The sequence below is a fragment of the Tympanuchus pallidicinctus genome, unplaced genomic scaffold, assembly GCF_026119805.1.
Source record: "Tympanuchus pallidicinctus isolate F22 unplaced genomic scaffold, pur_lepc_1.0 scaffold6, whole genome shotgun sequence".
NCBI lineage: Eukaryota > Metazoa > Chordata > Aves > Galliformes > Phasianidae > Tympanuchus > Tympanuchus pallidicinctus.
Genome location: NW_026294780.1, coordinates 10,688,305 through 10,707,851, shown reverse-complemented (window position 1 = coordinate 10,707,851; position 19,547 = coordinate 10,688,305). Strand labels below are relative to the sequence as shown.

At 39.2% G+C, this 19,547-nt stretch overlaps 1 protein-coding gene and 1 long non-coding RNA gene across 2 annotated transcripts in view; one reads left to right on the top strand and one right to left on the bottom strand.

Annotated features, from left to right (window-relative positions):
- The window catches only part of LOC128071758 (sodium/hydrogen exchanger 2-like), a 39,773-nt gene extending 36,431 nt beyond the window's left edge, over nucleotides 1-3,342 (bottom strand). Inside the window, exon 1 of the mRNA XM_052664783.1 lies at nucleotides 3,265-3,342. Coding sequence (XP_052520743.1) covers nucleotides 3,265-3,342 — 78 coding nt within the window. The remainder of the gene's footprint in view (nucleotides 1-3,264) is intronic.
- Nucleotides 3,343-5,408: 2,066 nt separating this feature from the next.
- Nucleotides 5,409-9,934, top strand: LOC128071731 (uncharacterized). The gene is made up of 5 exons (XR_008201999.1): nucleotides 5,409-5,670; nucleotides 7,102-7,185; nucleotides 7,291-7,362; nucleotides 9,298-9,406; nucleotides 9,842-9,934. It is a non-coding gene; the product is annotated as an uncharacterized LOC128071731 (long non-coding RNA).
- The last annotated feature ends 9,613 nt before the right edge of the window (nucleotides 9,935-19,547 follow it).

The window sequence follows — 19,547 nt, the reverse complement described above, 5'->3', positions numbered from 1 at the left end:
GTGGTAGTGGGTGGTGCCTTTAGAAGTGGTGACAGTGGGTCACCTCCACTGGTGTCACTTTTATGAGCATGGCATGCAGGCTCTTGTTCATTTCTGGTGAAAACGCGTAGCTAACAGTGGTGACTATGTTGAAAAGTAGTGTTTGTTGAGAATTTGCTCTGTCACATAATATTATTATGCTCTTTATTGTAGTTTCCATGAAAATAAATAAAAGGCACTATTTTCGGTGCAGCCTACATACATGTATGCATATATACTTGTGCATAAATATGTGTGTGTGTGTGTGTTGCTGCTACTGAACATGTCACTGGCAAAATGCTGCTCGTGCTGAAGGCACCGGAAATTGGTCTCGTCTTTCAGCAGGGCAAGGATTCTCTCACATTACACTGAGCATCAGCCTCCTGTATTTCCTGAAACAATGGATTTACACACAACATCATCACTTATGAGTAATGTGGTATTCCAAAGTTCAAACTAATAAAATCTTTATTGGCACACACTGCTGTACATGACTTTATGGCAAAGTCTATCTATCTTCCTTGACCTCAAACAAACCAAAACCAGTGGCACAGGCTGCCCAGGGAAGTGGTAGAGTCATGGTTTCTAGAGGTGCTGAAGAACTGTATGGATGTGGCACTGAGGGACATGGTTAATGGGAGTGATGGGGGTGGGCTGATGGTTGGACCAAAGATCTGAGAGATCTTTTCCAATCTTAATGACTCTATGGTTCTGTCTATGAGTTAAGACTAAAGCTCTGACTCAAAAAGCTAAATGTCTGTGGCTACCACTTATTTATCCCAGAGCCTAAAAGCAGGGCACTAAATCTGGGGTTCTGACGACAAATTTCAAAGCATGTCACCAATAAAAGACTTTTCTATTTTATATACAAGTCATTCAGGAGAACACATTTAAATTTCTAGCCAGTATACACATCATCTAGCCCTATGGTTGCATGCGATAGCTTAACACATCCTTCTACTTGTTACAGTATATTCTTTGAAATGAGGGAAACAACTGAACATCGGTACTTCTGAGGACATTCTCTTTATAGGGGCAAGGAAAATAAATAAATAAAAAAAAAATACTTGGAGCAGACTGCCCGTAGAACCTGTGGCCCATCTCTGGAAGTACTCAAGGCTAGGTTGGATGGGACCCTGGGAAACCTGAACTGGTGGAGGGCAGCTCTGCCCATGGCAGGGTTTGGGACTGGGTGGGCTTTGAGGTCCCTTCCAACCCAAACAATTCTGTGATGCTATGAGTTTATGATACTCTTTCATTCCTGAATCTCCAGATCCAGTCAGAATACTGCCCGTGAGAGGAGAAGCTTAGCCTTCAGGTGAAGGAAGTAGACAGTGTTCTCTCACATGCAAACCATACTGTAAATCATAAATGGAATTCATTCTAAAATCATAAGATCCATGTCTCTTCTTTTGACTTTTCCCGCAAATGAAGAAAATCTTTCTGGAAAATACTGCTGCAAAAGTGTCAGTAACTGCTGTCCTGACTTCATGATCAGGGAGGGTGGATTTAGGGTGGATATAAGGAAAAAATCTTTTACAGTGAGAATGGTGAGACAGGAACAGGTTATTACCTAGTGTTGTGGTCAATGTCTCACCCCTGGAGACTAATGAGGCTAGTCTGGATAAGGCTCTGGGCAACCTGTTCCTGTTCATTGTAGGGGAGTTGGAACAGGTGGCCTTCAGAGGTCCCTTCCAACTCTTAGGATTCTATGATACTATGATACTGTGATTCTATGATTCTATCATTCTGTGATTCGATGAAAAGAGCAGTGCTGCACATCCTCTCCAGTTATCTGACTTGTGCCTTAGGATATCACAGTGAACTGAGCATTAGCTTCAATAATGTCAGTGGAAAAGAATTGGTTAGATCAAGACAGCATGACTCACAATTGCCCTGTTCTCTAGTAACACTTCATAATGCCCATTTGACCAACAAGCTGAGGGTTTTCAATTTGCCACAAGAGGGGAAAGAAGGCATTGGGTGGGAAGGTGCTAAAGCCCACAGATGTGATGGAAGAGCTCTTCTCATGGGAAACTTTTTTCACTGCTGTTGTTTATTCTCCTTTCTTCTCCTCATTTCTTCTCCTTTTTTGTTTTCCCTCTCCTCTCCTCTCCTCTCCTCTCCTCTCCTCTCCTCTCCTCTCCTCTCCTCTCCTCTCCTCTCCTCTCCTCTCCTCTCCTCTCCTCTCCTCTCCTCTCCTCTCCTCTCCTCTCCTCTCCTCTCCTCTCCTCTCCCCTCCTCTCCTTTCCTCTCTTCTTCTCTCCTCTTCCTTTTTTTTCTTTTCTTTGATATGAAAAGTGAGAAGCTGGTAAACGTGAAGAAAAATAAAATGAGTGAAAGACATAATTAATCTTGATACTGGTGATTTCCACTGCAGTGATAAAAACAGAGATAGTAAGTACATTGACACAGACCTTAAAGAGTGAAGAGAATGTGGGCAGCAAGCAGTTACTAGAGCTGATACCAATTAATGTTATGCCAAAATAAATTATCTATTTTTTGGTAGATTATACGGCTGAGTTTATCTAGCACTGAGATGGGAATTACCTCTGCTTCATGACACACCATACAGCAGGGAACATTTGGCTTTCAAGCTTGTTGACATAGATGCCATGTACCTGAGTGTGATATGAGATGCTGAGGGTCAGTGTCTGCAGCTCATGCTGCTTTCCGTCTCAGTCAGTCCTGTGCTGAAGTTCTGTACCCTCGCTGGTCCCGGAGATGTTGGGGACTCTGCTCTTGGGGAAATTGTAATATGGAGAAGAATGTTCCCAAGGCACAAGACAGCCCATCAGAGAAGGGGGGGTCTCCCAGCCAAGGAGATGTGCAGGTGTGTCCCCGGCACCGCGGCACCTCGTCATGGCTCTGCCCCTGACAGCTCAATGCATCTGCTCCTGCCTCAGAACAATTTGGTGTCAGGTCACTCCGCACTGTTTCATGGACAGCACAAACAGAATCACGCCTGAATGCAGCTGAGACATAAGGGCCTTCCCACCATACACCCACCAATGCTTCATTGCCCCCACTGCACCCTGCCATCTGCACCCGTGTGTACTTTCATCCCTTGTTCTACTCCGCATTGCCTGTTCTATCAGAGACAGTACTAACAGTGCTTCACGTGACAGAATACATGCTGTTTTATACATCAAGAGAGTAACCCACATAATTTACTGTATTTACCTTTTAATCCATCTATTGATTACTGCTGTCAGTTACTACTAGAGCAAGGAACAGCTCTGGTACCCGCAGTGTGCTCATGGGAGTCACCACTACCACACGGGTTTGCAGTAGTTGGGTGTGCTTTGAACCATTGAGAGTCATGGCAACTGGATTTTCCTTTTGCTGGGGCTTTCTCACTTTGAGTCATATGGTTTTACATCAGCAGTTAATATTAATCCTGCTTTAGCTATGTGGTAGGAAAAAAATCTGTCTGTATTGCGACTGTCAAAACTGCTTTCATAATGAAATAAAAACAGATTGATTTTACAAAATGAGAATTATCACTGTATCAGAAATTAACTCTATTTTTAGGTATGAAGTCTGAAGTCTGAATCACAGAATAGTTTGAGTTGGAAGGAATGCTTAGAGACCAGCTAGTCCAACTCTCCTGCAACAAACAGGGATACCTGCAGGTTGATCAGGTTGCTCAGAGCCCCATCCAGCCTGACCTTGGATGTCTCCAGGGACACCATCCATCACCTCTCTGAGCAATCTGTGCCAGTGCTTCACCACCCTTGTTGTAAAAAACTTATTCCTTGTGCCCAACCTAAATCTCTTTTAATTGAAAACCATTTCCTCATGTCCTGTCACAGCAGACTCTGCTAGAGTCTGTCCCCTCCCATTTTACAGCCCCCCCTTTAGATATTGATAGGACCTGATACTCGCAGGTCTCCCCGGAGCCTTCTCTGCTCCAGGCTGAACAGCCCCAGCTCCCTCAGCTCTTTGTTCTTATTTTCTGACCTTTGGGATCAGGAAAACATTTCTAGAAAAAGCTACTCTGACTATTTCAAAAGTGGATCTCCTGGGAGCAATATCTTTGGTGATTTCTAGTAAACATGATTAAAAAAAAAAAAAGACTGCAGTGAAATCATAAATTTATTAATAAATGCTTGCCCATCATTTTAATTGTTGTTTTATACAGGCATTTTCAGCAGATTGAAAAAAGAAATAGAAAGAAAGAAAAAGACATTCTGGTGGTACTCTACAGAAATACTACAATGAGTTCTGTTCAGAGGATCTTCGAGATTGCTTACTACTAAGATTTCTCTGACCGTCCACAGTACAGTATTGTAGCTTTCATAGAATCATAGAATTATTTGAGTTGGAAGAGACTCTTAAAGGCCATCTAGTCCAACTCTTCTGCAATGAACAGGGATACCTACAGTTACATCAGGTGCTCAGAGCCCCATCCAGCCTGAGCTTGAGTGTCTGTTTTCCTGGCTTAGAAGAGAGGAATAAACTTTTCTTTTTTTTAGCCACTTCTTTAAAACAGACAGAAAGTTTTTCTCTATTTTCTCCTGAAGTGTAATACAAGAGACTTAAACACAGGACATTTTGCTAAAATGCATTAGTGCATTACTAAAACAAAGTTGTTAACAATTAAAGTATTTCTATGTGAACAAAGAAGGGGGTTTTCATGTTACCTCAGGTAAAGGGAGATCTTTTCAACATCCACAGCTGCATGGGAAGGGCAGTACTGCATGGAAGAGATATATCTGTGACACATGTAACCAAAATGCTCCAAGTTAAGAGAAAACACACACCAAAGAGGTGAGAGAGACTTTTTTACTTATACAGAAATAGCTTCAAGGGAAATCTGAGGATTATAAAACACAAACATGCTTGACTGACCGTCATTTTATTCAGGGAGGGGCACCAGCAACGCACTCTCAGAATTATCTTAGCAAACATTTCTTAAAATCTCTCTTCCACTAGAGCCAAAGTTCTTTTTCCTAGGGCTGTGCCATCATGGCCTTGACCATGTAACTGTCTCTAAATCCATTAATTAGCAGAAGTGTATCTCGGCTATTAAGTGATTTATTTTGTGAAATCCATAGCCTATTGAGAATGTGCTTTTTTTCCACAGCTCTTTCCAGGGCTGCTTGGCAACTGTCCCCATAAATTGGTTCTACCAAGGTGCTGTGCCTTCCAGAGATAGTTACTTTAATGGCAGCAATTTAGGTGTATGGGCCTGAACTTTGGTAAGCTGATTTAATGCCTTTATGACGTTAACGGTAGTTTCTCCACAACCTTGAATTTACATTGGAAGAGATTGAGAAAGCGCATGGGTACCTCATCTGCCAGAGGTTGGGGAGTGAAGGCAGGAGCAGCCTGCAGAGCTGCTCCGTTTGTGGGTTCAGGGCAGAGCTACACTGGTGTCAGGGCAATTGCGTTGCATGTGGGTGCTCTCCTAAAGAGTTCTCCCCAGGCCTTCCCCAGCCAGGATCTTTATGCTCATGGTTTCTGGTCCCTGTGAGTAAGCACCTCTGGCAGGTTCAGCCCTGGGATGGCACTTCTTGCTTTGTGACAAATAATGGAGAGGGTTTTGTGGTGCTACAGGGCATCAGAATTAAACCTCATCTGGAAGAACACACACTGCACTGCACCCTCCATCAACTACTGCAGGAGAGATCACTGGTATTTCTAGAGGTATGTTATAACCCACAAAGGGTAATAATCTGTGAAGTTAGTTTTTCGCTTGTTCCTCTTAAGAAAAGTGTACTCAATCTGCTCATGACAGCACAGGCAAAAGTGAGGGGATTTTTGTGCAGTTTCTCCTTTCTTTCATTACTTGTGCTTTAAGTGACCTTGATATCACTGGAAAAACTACATTGTTATGCACATTTGCTGGAAACCCAAAACCAAAGATGACAGACTGTTCTCCATCCCTTAGGGATTAGAACAATCTCATTGTTTAATAGCTAAGCGACAGGTTTAATGTTTAAACGGTAAATTCCCTCTTTAGCTCATTCTGCACCAGAACACTTGGTTGTTGAATGATTTCTGAGACTGTGTCCCCACATGAGGTGTCAGAAATAGTCATTGCTCTCTAGCCTGGAATTGTCACTGTCATGAATACAGAAATACCCATTTAAATGTTTAACTTCTTGGGAAGTGTAATTTTAAATGCGTCCCTGTGAATTCAAGCATTGGATTTGGTGACTTGGCAAGGCAAAGGCTGCCCATGTTCTGGAGTGTGAGGAGGCTTTCTGCTAAGCTACATTTCAAGCTTGCTTTTTGTTAGCAGACAGATGGCACAGGCATATAAAACAAACACTTCCTTTCAAAATGCAGTGGGTTTTAGATGTTGGGGTTTTTTTTTCACCTAAAGAAAAAATAATTATGAATGTTGTCTTGTTTATTAAGCAGTTATGAAGCAAGTAAAATTATGTCCAAGGCATGGTCTGTCTCGAATGAAACTAACTGCTGCCTTATCCCCAGTCTGGCCCATAATGACCAGTTCCTCTGGCCCAGGAGCTTTCTTCTGTGTGCTTGCACCCAGCTCATCAGCACAACCTGAGGTCAGCCTCTACCTCCACTGCCATGAGCTCTTCTGTATAGGCATAGTGGGTTAGATGTAGGCCATTGGTAAGTGATTTTATTAAAGGACTGAGATTTTCAGGAAGAGTTTAGAAACCACAAGAACATCACCCTATAGTCAGAGTTGCAGACTACTCTATAACCAAGCTCATTTCTCACCAACCCCTTGTTTCTCCCATCCTCTTGTCTCACCCCTTTTTGCCAAGAACCTACATGTGAAACATGGATACACTCACTCTGTGTTGGTTCAGGGCTGAACAGCATTAATCATCACTGAGAACTGGGGGGAAACATCCTTTAGCAAGAACACAAACGAAATTGCTTAAATCCTCCACAGCCCCCCCAAAATTATATTATCTATAATTTTCCAGGTTCAGAAATACGCATTTCAAGAGTTGATGAAGCTTACTTGTTTTCTGTGATTTAAGTTTATGCCCTGCTTATCCCCTTGATTTTCTGTTTTGTTGTTGTTTGTTCTGTTTTGATCACTGAAGTTCATTGGTCACTGCTGGCAACTTTATGTCACTGTTTTCATTGCAGAGGGTTAAAAAAATCCTCGCAGAATATTTCACTGTCTATCTCAGCTGATTGGTTTTACGAGCAGCAGACAGCTGTTGTTAGCACGTAGGTTTTCCACATGGCTTGGTGGAAGTCTGGCTTTAAATTTTACATGGAATGTCATAGATGCCTTGTTTTTGAAAGAAATTAATGCAATTTTGTTGTTCCCAGGTCATGTGTAAAACTAAAACCTTCTTCACCTCCTCACACACGTCCTTGGGGAAGTTAGAACAGAACAATCAGGTCAGAAATTAATGAAAAATGCTTTTCTTTTAAATTATTTTTAATTTTTTTTTTAAATTTTATTAAAATTTTATTTTATTTTCCATTAGAATGTTGGCTTTATGTTGATGATCACCCAAAGAACAGGAGGTTTGAGTTTATGAGGTACCACAAGCATGTTAAATGATGTTAAACAGAGCCTCTATCTGAACTACTCAATTGCAGTGGCTGTCAAGCAGCAAAATACTTGTTTTATTCTGTTTCTTAGTAGAAAAACCTTTGCTTGAACTCAGAGATGACAAGGCTGGACACAATGCCTTGTAACTTTTCAAAAGATCTCAGAGAAAATGTAAAATATTGCCATTATCAGAGTTTTCTGAATAAAAAATCAATAGTAATAGTACAATTTAGCAATATTAAGAAAGTTTTCAAATAAATATGATGATGTTTTAAAGGGGAAGAGGCACATGGAAACCAAGAAGAATATGAAAGATGAGAACTAGATTGGAAACCTTTCAGATGAGTGAAAATTTAGTTAACTAATGGTTGCTGGCTATTGTAGAAATGAGCAGTGCACACTAGCACCATGAGGAAGATGGCGAATTTTCTCTGTGCAAGTGAAATGACTTCAGTTAATCTCAATGACACTTGATAAGCCTGTGAAATGCAAGATTTGTAGCATATCACTGGAAAAATAGATCAGCCTTTTCATAGAACAAGTTTTAATTGTGCCTTCAGAGGTCAAGGTCCTTTGTTCATCATCAGTATCACTTGGCCTCATAACCACTGTACCTACCTACACTCTGCATTTGACTATAGTGGCATGCTGGCTGTAGTTGGGTGGAGAGCAAGTTCACTGTTTCTGCATTGTCTAACACTCAGCCTCTTTTCTTTCTATGTATAGGTGTTTTATACAAATGCTATAAATTTCCATGCACATGTGCGTGTAAAATTTTATTTATATCTTATATACTCTCCATGTAATTATCTTTGATTGACACAGCTACAATTTAAAGGATTCCTCCCTTTCTTCATGAATGCTGATATAGCAATTGGAACCTGCTCCTGTATTTTTAAATCATTTAGCTCAGCGTAGAAACTTAAATGTCAAAGTTCCTGACTGATTTAATCTCAAGTATTTGCAAGTTATATTAAAAAAATAAAAAATAAAAAAGGCAGAATTTGATTCCACAATGACATATGGAGATCAAAATGTAAGTATACCTTTTAATCGGAGAGAAAGCTGTACAGCAAAAGAAAAAAAATTCTAACCACAGGCAAGAGTGGCCCCATTTTGATAGGTTGTACTTGACCAAAAAAGGAGAAGCATTTTTGCCACCTACGTACTTGATAATATTAGACTTCAACATGAATGATTGTACTTTGGAATAATTATTTGTTTTATATATAGCTCTTAAAATATGTTTGTATATGTAATTAGGTAAAGAAAAATATTGATTTCTTGCAGGTTTTTTGGCTGTCCTAAAGGTAATGGCAAGGGTGTGGTGGAATCTCTTGTGTTTTCATAGAGATCTCAGTCCTAGTCATTGTTACAGAAAGTAAAATAGGAGAGTTCAAAGGAATGGTAGAATGCATCCCAATGTTTAAAACAGATGAATGTACTCAATGTCAAGACAGTGTTGCTTTATTGATATGCTTGTTTCCATTTCCTTGTATTTGACCCTGGTTCTCTGCTGTCTTGTGTAACAGTCTTTCTTGGAACATCTCCCTGTGGAAAAAAATGTGGAGCAATGATGTTCATGATCACTGACTAGATTCTTAGTTGGCATTCTATTTTTTTTTAACTTTTCCTGAGTGATGTTCCATCTGTATCTCCTGACAAAGAACTGTACAGGAAAAAAAAAAAAAAGCAAAATTCCTAGTGATAAGATTGGCCAATTAATTATATCATCTATTGATACAAGGAGAAAAATAAACCAGCTTCTTCATTTTCAGGTGAAATGCCAGGAAAATATCAATAACAGTTCCAAGGAGAGGAGCAGAGGCTACAATCTGTCCTATGCAATCACCTTTGGGTTGCTTTGTGAGGACAGAAATGTGTCACGTAAGTTATATGTTTCTCAGCTTCTCAGAGTGTAGTGGTGCTGGTCCTGTAATGGCAGCAAAGCCCATCCCACACTGTTTAGAAATAAATCAGAGCAGCTAGTTTTCTGAAAAACCTCAGGGAGGAAAAAGAAAGCAGTCTGATCCGTGTTTTCTATTGCAGAAGTTAAAATTTAAAAGTTGAAGTTGCTTGAGTTCCAATAGCAGAAGGCTAATATCTTTGATCCTCCATGTCATTCAGCCCTGGCAGAGGGATTCTCAGAAAAGCTCAGGACAATTCACATAGGAACAGATACGTTATTTGAGTAAAGTAACTGGGCTATTTTATAGGTACAGAATCCATGATACAGATGTTGATAAGGCTGCTCTGGATTTTCTACAGCTAATGGAAATCTATGACACCAACTATCAATATGCTTTTAACAACTCCTTACAGGTTCAGTCTTGGAATCATAGAACATTTGTACAGATGATGCTGCTCGTGGAGACACAAAAATCTGTTAAAACACCTCCAGTGCATCAGTAAAAGGTAGATATTATTTTATTTTCCACGTTGTTCATGTGTCCCTATAGCCCAGCTTGTTATCCTGGGCTCTATTTAGGACTCCTGGAAATCATTACACTATAGGGCCATCAGTCTCTGCTCCCAGTACTGACTCTTACTGTTGATCATGAAAGGAGGTCAGGGCTGACATGCCTGAAGCCAGATGTGGTGGATTTTAAACCCTTATTTTCTCCTACTGCTGTTATTACAATCACAGGCCCATCTGAATATGGTGCCTCTTCCCTCATCATTCACTGCATGTACCACTTTATAACCATTCAGAACTTTTTCTTATAGTGCTGGGAAGAAATTTGAGTTTTGACTGTTGCTACGAAGAGATGTAGCTGTTTATGTTGCCCAGGTCCTCTCCAAGTGACAACTCACAAGAAGGAGAAAAGAGACATCATTTAGGAGTTGAAGTAGATGACCTCCAGAGGTCCGTTCCAACCTCAACCATTCCACATTTCTGTGATTAGAAGAGATTTGATCTATCCACTTAGCTGTGGTTGCTACTCTGGTAGCTTTTGAGGAAGCCTTCTCAAGGTTTGTCCCACCTGGAACATGTTGAAACAGCACAACCAGAGAGATGAAAGTTGCCAAAATCCCAATGGTCAAAAAAAAAAAAAAAAGGCAGATTCAGCTGCAGTTTATGGAAACAGGCATAATTGTTAGGGTTCAGAGCTGGCACTGAGCAGAGAAGCTGGCTTCCAACTCAGGAGGTCACTCAAACTCTGGGTTTGGACTGTCCAGTTTTCTCTGAGAAATCATGCCCAAATGTTTCTGTGTGGTGCCAAAACCAGAAAGTATGTAAGTCTTCTCACTGTAAAAAATCAAGCAATTATTACAGGATCTGGATAATCTCCACATGCATGCAATAGGAGAAGTTTAAGGAAAGTTTTTTGGAAAGAGAAAATTTTGTCTCATTAAATTTGGTGGCAAAGAAATTCCAAATTGCAAGCATGATTTCACCCTGTATTATACTCTCACCATTGTGGAGATTTTTGGTTATAGATAAGGATCAGCCAGGGTTTATAACAAAGTTTATTATGTAGTAAGTCTGTAGCAGCAATTAAAGTTCCAAAACAGTTTTCACATACTAGTAATTTAAAGAAAAGTACATCTCTGAAGATGTAATTTTCCATTTTAATCTCCATCCAAAGATATTCTTTAACTTTGGACAAATTCCTGTCAAACAGTTTGAGTTATAATTGTATGGAAAAAGATACTTTGCCAGATGTAAGAAAAAGATGACTGCTGACTTTTTTTTTTTTTTTTTCTACAAGATAAGCCATGAGTGCTGACCTCTGAAGAACAGTATATAAATAATCACTCAGGAACTTGTTCATAAATGGACAAGAAAAGTAAAGTGGAAAAAAAGCTTACATTATTAAGCCTGAATGGCGGGTAATAAGAATGAACAACAGGAAAATGGCAATGAGATATTTAAATTCTTTTTGATTCTCAACCTTCTGCCTAAACCATACCTGAGACAGTAAACTTAGTACATATGGAACTGGGGCGCCACATAGGTATCAGAGCATGGGTTATTTCAACTTCCAGTGTAAAAAACTGTGACTAAATTCAATATCACAAATGTTTCTTGGAATTGCATCAATCAACTTAAAAACATATATTAATTATTTCATTGCAAGGCAAATTTGGAAGAAAGTAATTATATAGAATGGTTCTGAATGAAGAATTAATTTACTTATTTACTAATAAAGAATTGGTTTACTTGTATATAAGTTGTCCCAGGAATAGAATCCTGGGGCATCATGAGAGAAGTGACAGAGTAACTGGACACCTTATCATGTAGAGGTCTTAGTAAGATGCTCAGTGTACTGAGTGAAAGAAATCATTGATCCAAGGTTCATCCAGCTGTGTTTGCCATCCTATCTACTCATCACAAAATTTGTCGGATTTATGCAGAGCAAAAAACACAGACATAATTCCCCACAAGTCCCCAGAGGTGTTTTTCAGTATGGTTAGTTATATATGGAAGATACATCAATGTTTCCTTGATGTCTTGATGCCTTGATGACAGCACAAAATCCTCAAATAAGTAGCTATAATACAATACAATGGTCTAACTGTGTATTTTTTATAATGTGCCATAAACTTTTCATTATCTACAATGTATGCAAACCAGGATCAATTTTCTTACACTGGCACCGCAAGTACAACTCTAAGATCCAGCTAATGGTATCATGGTGCACTGGTTTATTATTTCAGTTTCTGATTGATTTTATAATATTAAAAACAAAATAAACTGAGATTTTCATTTCTCTTACATTTGTAGAAGTAATTCTTTATGAAGCCTTAATGAAGATACGATAATGAATCATCTTAATAATAATGTGCCATTATCAATATGCATTTGTTTTTCACAAGAAGGATATTTTAGGATGGGGGGATAGAACTAGTTCTGAAAAGCAGACTAAAATTAAAGCTTCTGATGCCCAGGTGAAGGCATTAAGAAACTAAAATACCTGAGTTTAGGAAACCCCCAGCTTTGTGATCATGGTTGGACATTCCATCCATAATACTAGATATAGAAGGAAAAATACAACACTCTGTATTGCTGTGGCTCCTGGAAAAGCCAAAAATGTGGGTATCAGTTATTTGCTGGACAGCATGAAACCACAAAATAAATTTAACAGTTTGGAGTTCTGATCCTCCTAATTTATGCTGCTGTTTTGCACTGTCCTTAGAAAAAGCACAAGTCTAAAAAAAAGCCAAGGATGTAATAACCTGATTTCTATTATATGCTTGGCCTTTGATGGAAGTTTTCTTATTGATTTCAATAACTTGAGCTGTATAGATTAATCTTTATGTGCTTTTCTTTACTGAGACTACTCCCAACCTTGGAGTTAAGCATTAAGGTTCAGATCCTCACGGGCATTTATGTGTTTAATTATTTTCCCACATCAGAACTAGCAGATAAAGACATGTTCCAAATTCTTGGCCATAAGGGCATGACAGTTTCTAGACACTTGTCTCTGAAACAGGCAGCCTGCCAAGTGGAAGGCTTATTTGCCTCAAAACTTCAAGAATCCAGTGTGTCAGGCTGGCACAAAGAACCGGCCACTAAATTCAAATCACGGAATACATACAAGCATAATGTTTTCCTTTTGGCAATGACAACTACTGGAATGTAATACAACATTTGAAAAAAAAAAAACTCTGCTAGTGTCTATATTAATCTTCATGCCAATAGTGAGAATTCCACACTAACAGTGAACTAATTATCTAAAAAAAAAAAAAACCAGCCATCCTCATGAAGAATCTGACTTCAGAGAGTGTTGGGAAATACTCTTTTTCATGTGCGACCTGAAAGCTTCCCTTTGTACTGTTTACTTTTGGCCTTCTTCAGTCCTAGCAGAGGATTTAAACGTGTCGCCTACCCTTTTTGACTCTTTAAATATGTTGCTTAATTCCATCAACAGAGGTCACTGCCGCTCTTTTGCTCCTTGGTGAAAGCACGCCTTTTCCAGAGATAAAACAGAACAACTAATGCTCTCTTTTAGCAGAGTTTTGGTTTACTCTTTAGAGACTGGTTTGAGAAAATTCATGCATAATATTGTGAGGTTGAAAATAAAAGCAACAATAATAATAATTGATAGGAAAATATTGAAAAAAAATCTCTTTTGATCCTTGGAACTTAATGTAATTTATGCAGTTTTTATTACAGTGATATTTTAAGTTTTGTCGCTATATTTCCCTTTCTTTTCATTTCCTACAAGCAAGGAAATCCAGCAAATCTGGTCTTGGCACCAGCAGTCATATCTGCTCGGCAGCTCTTGGTAATTCAGGATAAAAATTTTTGCACCAGGGAAGAATAAGAGAAAAATTTCTGAAAGAGCACTTTCAAATCGCTAAGGCTTGGTTAACAAATTTATCAGCAGTCATCACTTTCATCTAAATCCACGTTTGCATAATTAAGAAAATGATGAAGAAAAATTTGGCAATATCTATCATTAAGAGGAATTCAAGCCAAAAGGTCCATTTGAGCTAGCAGTAATGTGAGCCTTGCAGTTTTCTATTGCAAAATCCATTACAGTAGATTGAGCCAAAAATGCAGACAAAGCTCCTTCAGAACTAAAGAGAATATAGGAGTTGTACACAGTGAGACACTGTTAAAAATATAAATTACCTTCTTATGTGTACAAGCAGAAATACCTCAGTTTATCAGGAAAATAAAACTCATTTCAGAACCAAAGCAGTCATAATGTCTACTTTTGAAAAGGTGATATTCATTCATAGTTGTCAAAACTGCTGAAAGGATCAGGACAGTGGATTTCCACTTCGGACAGATGTGTTTAGATGTTCACCATGAAGATGCCTACTAGTGGGGTAGGTGTCTGAGCTCCAATTGCAGCTGATGGAGTCTAAATCGCTTGCCAGAACATTGCAAAGCAGCCATCCATGTTTGTTCAAAGGATGTGAGCCACTGGCTGCCTTGAACTGATGCCCATGGACTCCAGCCCCAGGAGTGCAGGCCAGCTGCCATAAGGCTGCCTCAAGTCCATCTCTGCACTCCATCTGCTGATCCAATGAGCAGAAGGTTCCCAGAGTTTCCATGCCAAATCTAGCACCTCTCATAGTTTGGGTCACGTCTGTATGACATAGCCTTGTGTGACTTTATTTTACATGTGAGAAAACTGACACGTAGAAAGCTGAAGAGATTTGTCCTAGTTCTAACACAAACCAAATACCTGCAATCTCTGTTCCTTACTCAACAAAGAAGTAAAGAGAAGGAGAAATAAATTCCAAGAGTTTCTGATTCAGCTTCAAAGGAAAGAAGTATATTTCCCATAATATATTTATCCCTCACAAGTCCCTTCAGTGTTTTTTGTTGCTCTGGAAAACACGCAGAGCAGACTTTGTTCTTGGAAAAGAACAATTATGGGAAAAATAAGTGAAGAATTTTATTTTCTTTAAATTACATACATTTTAAATATGACAAAATTTTTGGTGTTTTCTTAATCTAAATGTTTTTAAGCAGTAGATCTTGATGCCCGTCTTCAGGTGGTGCACAATGTCACTTCTGTGCAGGTTGTTTCTCTTCTGTGTGTGTGTGTATGGAAAGAGCTGAAGGAGCAGTTCCAGCTTGTTCCTTTGTTCCTTTCTGTTGGTTTCAGTCACCTGAAGCCTAAGGGAAGTAAAGGCAGACATAGGGTCAAGGGACCAGAATCTCATGTTTGGTTCCTGGCACTGTTCCTGTGTGAGATACGCCCACGGCTCATTTGTTTTGTGCAAATTTCTCCACCTTTTGCATGGGCTTTTAACGCTGACATAATTCTCAAGATGCCGCCCCTCTAAGCTATCTATGGTTTGTGTGCAAGCAGACCTGGAAGACACTGTGCAAATATTCTCAGTATTCATCATATGAAATTGAGGCTGAATATTTTTGGGCCGCTGGTTTCTGTTTGCACTTTTTTTCCTCACTCAGTGCAAGCTTCCGTGATGGAAAAAATATTCTTAAGAAAGGCATGAATAAGGTTAGCTAGAAGGCTAGAAGTTTTACTTCAAGATTCTAAGAAAACAAAAACCAAAAAACAAACATGCAAAGAAAAAGAGCTCTTTTATTTTGATATTTGCATACAACCTATGATTTTCACTCCTCACTGCTGATAATACAGTAAAGTAAGGAACAAATGGTGTTCAACCCAGTATCTACTAGCAAGTCGAAAATAGTACTTGAGGTACATGCTAGCAAAAACAGTTTGATTTCAGGCTTCTTGAGGCGCTGGCACAGCTGCCCAGAGAAGCTGTGGTGCCCCATCCCTGGAGGAGCTCAAGATCAGGTTGGATGGGGCCCTGGGCAGCCTGAGCTGGTGGGGGGCAGCCCTGCCCACAGCAAGGATGGGAGCTGGGTGGGCTGTGAGATACCTTCCAACCCAAATCATTCTGTAATTCTGCAGTTCTTGACAATTTTGTAGTTAGCAGAATAAGTTTCTGATGGGAAGGCATTGTGCAGATGTCTAGTGACTCAACCATGTTTGCAGATGTGGATGACTGACACTTAGTGCCCTCAGCTCAATGTGGCTCACTTCTTGCAAGGTGTCTCTTGCTGTCACAAGAACAGTGTGAAAGAAGTCATGGCTGATGATCAGTTTGAATATCTACTACTGACCAGCTGCCCTCTAATGGCATGATTACCATTTGCCAAAGAAAAGGTAGCCTCAAAATCTGAGCTTGGCACTGTTGCATTTAGACTATGTCTCATTTCTTATGACTGAAAGGTAGCAAAAAATCCCATTGTTCCAAGAGGAAGGATGGGCTAGGAATAAACAAGAACTATTGTTAACCATGAAAGTTCACTCTTGAAACCAAACCAGAAAAGAAAAAAAGAGTTTCACTTGTGGTAACATTAAGAGAGATTATCAAAAGGAAATAAATTAGCTAACTTAGTCCAGTATATTTCCAGTCCCAACTGATTCAGAGTATTACTCATGTTACGGTGACACCCTAAATTTTAAGGTGAGTTTGATAAAACAATAAACGTAATTGTCCTACCTAAAAAGCAAATAAAATATAAAGATATGGTAATCTGTTTTTCCACTCTTAATGTTTGAGTTTGATTCATGTACGTAGACAGAAAATTAGGAAAGGAGGCTATAAAGAAAGGAAGCTTAGAGACATTTAACAGACTTTCCAGAGTCTCACACAGGCATTTAAATAGCACTTTCTATGTAAATATGATAATTAAAAGGTTCTAAAGGCTACAGGAAAACCCCTGAAAATGTTGACATTCAAAACCCACATATGAGCAATAAAATAATAATCACAATTATTTTCATCATCTCTTTTTTAAAAGTCAATAAATTTATCAATAGTGATTTGATGATTTAACATTAGATATCACTTGTCCTCTAAACTACCTCACCCGTAAACACGGATTAAACTCTCATTTGCATGCTGAAAATGATCACAGTTACTTCTTCTCTACAAGTATCCAGCCTGAAACCCTGGCCAACTTTTCTGAAAACCATCAAACCTTCCTTAATTTCTCTAAGTACATCCAAACTTAGTTTGTCTTTCAGTTTGCCTCTTGCTGGGTTGATACGCACAGCACTTTTCTGCCTGTTTTTTCTGAGTTTCTGTGCCAATTCACTTTAAATCACAGTGCAATTTAAATTCCTGGGTAAACAGTAGCTCTGGACCAGTCTGAAGAGGAGACCTTGAAGAGACTTACACATTTCCAGGATGTGGCTGAATCTGGTGTTTAGGAATGCCCCCACACATGAGGACTTACAAACCAGCAGAGGATCTAAACTCCTGCCCTAGAACACTTCAGTTTTCTCTACAGACAAGGTCTGCGAGTCTACAGACACAGTATTATTTACCTGTAATGAAACATTACCGCAGTTATTGCCATTTAAAACATAAGTGATATGATTCTTCAAGGAGAATTTCATTCCCACAAGTATGAAATAACCATGAAAACGAACAAACAGTGCAACATTATACATTGGAACATATTTTGTATAGGTATATGCAGCCTGGTTTCTTGGCTAATGGCCAGCAGGCCCATTATCTGCAACTAATGGCGCAGAAAGAAATTTTCTTCCAGAACTACTTTCACATTGCTAGGAAAGCAAATTAAAAATAAACTTTACATGTCTGGGGACCAGACAGCAAAAGCTGGGAGAGCTCTATTAACTCCTGTAATCCATAAGGCTTTACACTCTCTGAAGATCTGGCTCACTGATTTCCTGAGAAGAAAGATTAGGAAATGAACCAAAAGTGGGAGATATGCCTCCTGCTATGTACTAGCTTGATTTATATTTTAGAAAGACTTGATTATTTTTATCCAGTTCTGATATAAATGGTCACTGGAAATTGAATGCTTTGCTACTTACAATGGGTAACTATACAATGGTAACTTACAATGGGTAACTATAAAAATGCTCCACAACTTTTATTACACTCAATAAAAAATCTGGGAGTCAGTTTTAAGCATGTCTTCCAAAAATACCCTGTCCAAAATGTACATATTTTCTCATGATTCATGTCTAGTTCTGTTCCACTCTACAGTCCTATTCACCTTCCTCATCTCACACAGAGTTCATAACTCTCCAGTTTCCCCAGACAAACTGTTGATTAAATCTTCTTAAGAGGAAAAGATGAATTTGCAGCACACAGTAATTCCTGTTTAGGTCTCTCTCCTGAGCCTCCCTTTGAAGACAGGATAGTATCTTCACTCATCTCTCAGAGTACCACTTTCTATCCATCACTATCCTCAGTGTTTGCCTCCAATCCACATCACTCACTGCTGGTTTTGGAGATCCCACCTCCTCCTGACCCCGTGATGCAGAAGCAGATTGCATCTCTCCATTTCCCCTTCCATGCACCTACATCAGCTGTGCAACCGCTCACCTGATTTTGCCCTCAGTTAAATTTCATATTGCAACTGGGTGTTCCACAGAAAATCAATTGCACTATGATAACTCTTTTTCTTCCTTAAAATAATGTTTTCATTGAGATTCATTATATGTCTGTATAATTTGCTGTAGGATTGACATCTGGCATAAGGATTTTATTTAAAGACATTAAGAAACACATATTCGGTGAGCAGGGTTTGTTTGTTGATTTTCCGATACAGAATTGTGTTTGTTTGCTCATCGACAGTACAAAAGATGAAGCTTACCCTTTCATAGGAGGAAGTTGGATAATTTGTCTGGCACAATGAAGAAATGCAAACAGAATTTAAGATTCAGAAAGCTGAGTACAGTTTCAATACAGATGATTCATTATTATCTGCTAAATATTAAAAAAAAAAAACCTTCAAATATGGGAAAAAAGAAAGCTTTTATTTTTAATTTCTCCAGTAATGCCTTCCAAATTTGTTAGTTTAGACACTACCTCCGCTGAATCAGAGATCCGTTGTATGAAATGTGATGAAGTCATAACTTACTCTTCAAAGATGTTTTGGACAAGTGCTTAACAGTAAGATCTTCCCCCAGAACCAGAAAGGCATCACTGTCATCACTACCTCTTATCTTTCTGCTTCCTGCAGTACATTTACAGATCTCATGCTGGATAGCTAAGCAAGCTTAGAGTAGAAGAGCAAAACTTGAAGTGACTAAACTTAGTGCACTTTTCAGCTGCAGACTTTAGTGCAGCTGTAAGGGTGAGTTTATGCACTTCTGGACTCAAATTATTCCTTTGTTTAAAATCTGCTCACCTACAGTTTTACAACACTGGTGACACCACTTCCATTTTGCAGAAAGAAGCTCAGACAGAAGTGCTAGTTGACCAGTGTTTTTAATTGGCAGTTTAGACTTCAACTAATATATCCCAGGCCCACAGCTTCTTGCTTCCTCTGTCCTTACCATTAGGGAGATCTGCTGTTGAAATTAGCAAATGATTGCTTGGAGTTTACTGAAAAGGATGCTCAGCAGAAGAGCTAGGAGGCCAGGGGCTCGAGTGAAGGTGTCCTTTGTCATTTCTGCTTTTTTAGCAATCGCTCCTCTGTGCAACATACAGGCAAACATCCTTTCTATTGAGAATTAGAAACTATTTCTATTCTTTCCTAAAGGGGAGCTACAGGAAAGAAGAGGACAGACTCTTCAGCAGGGTCTGTAGTGACAGG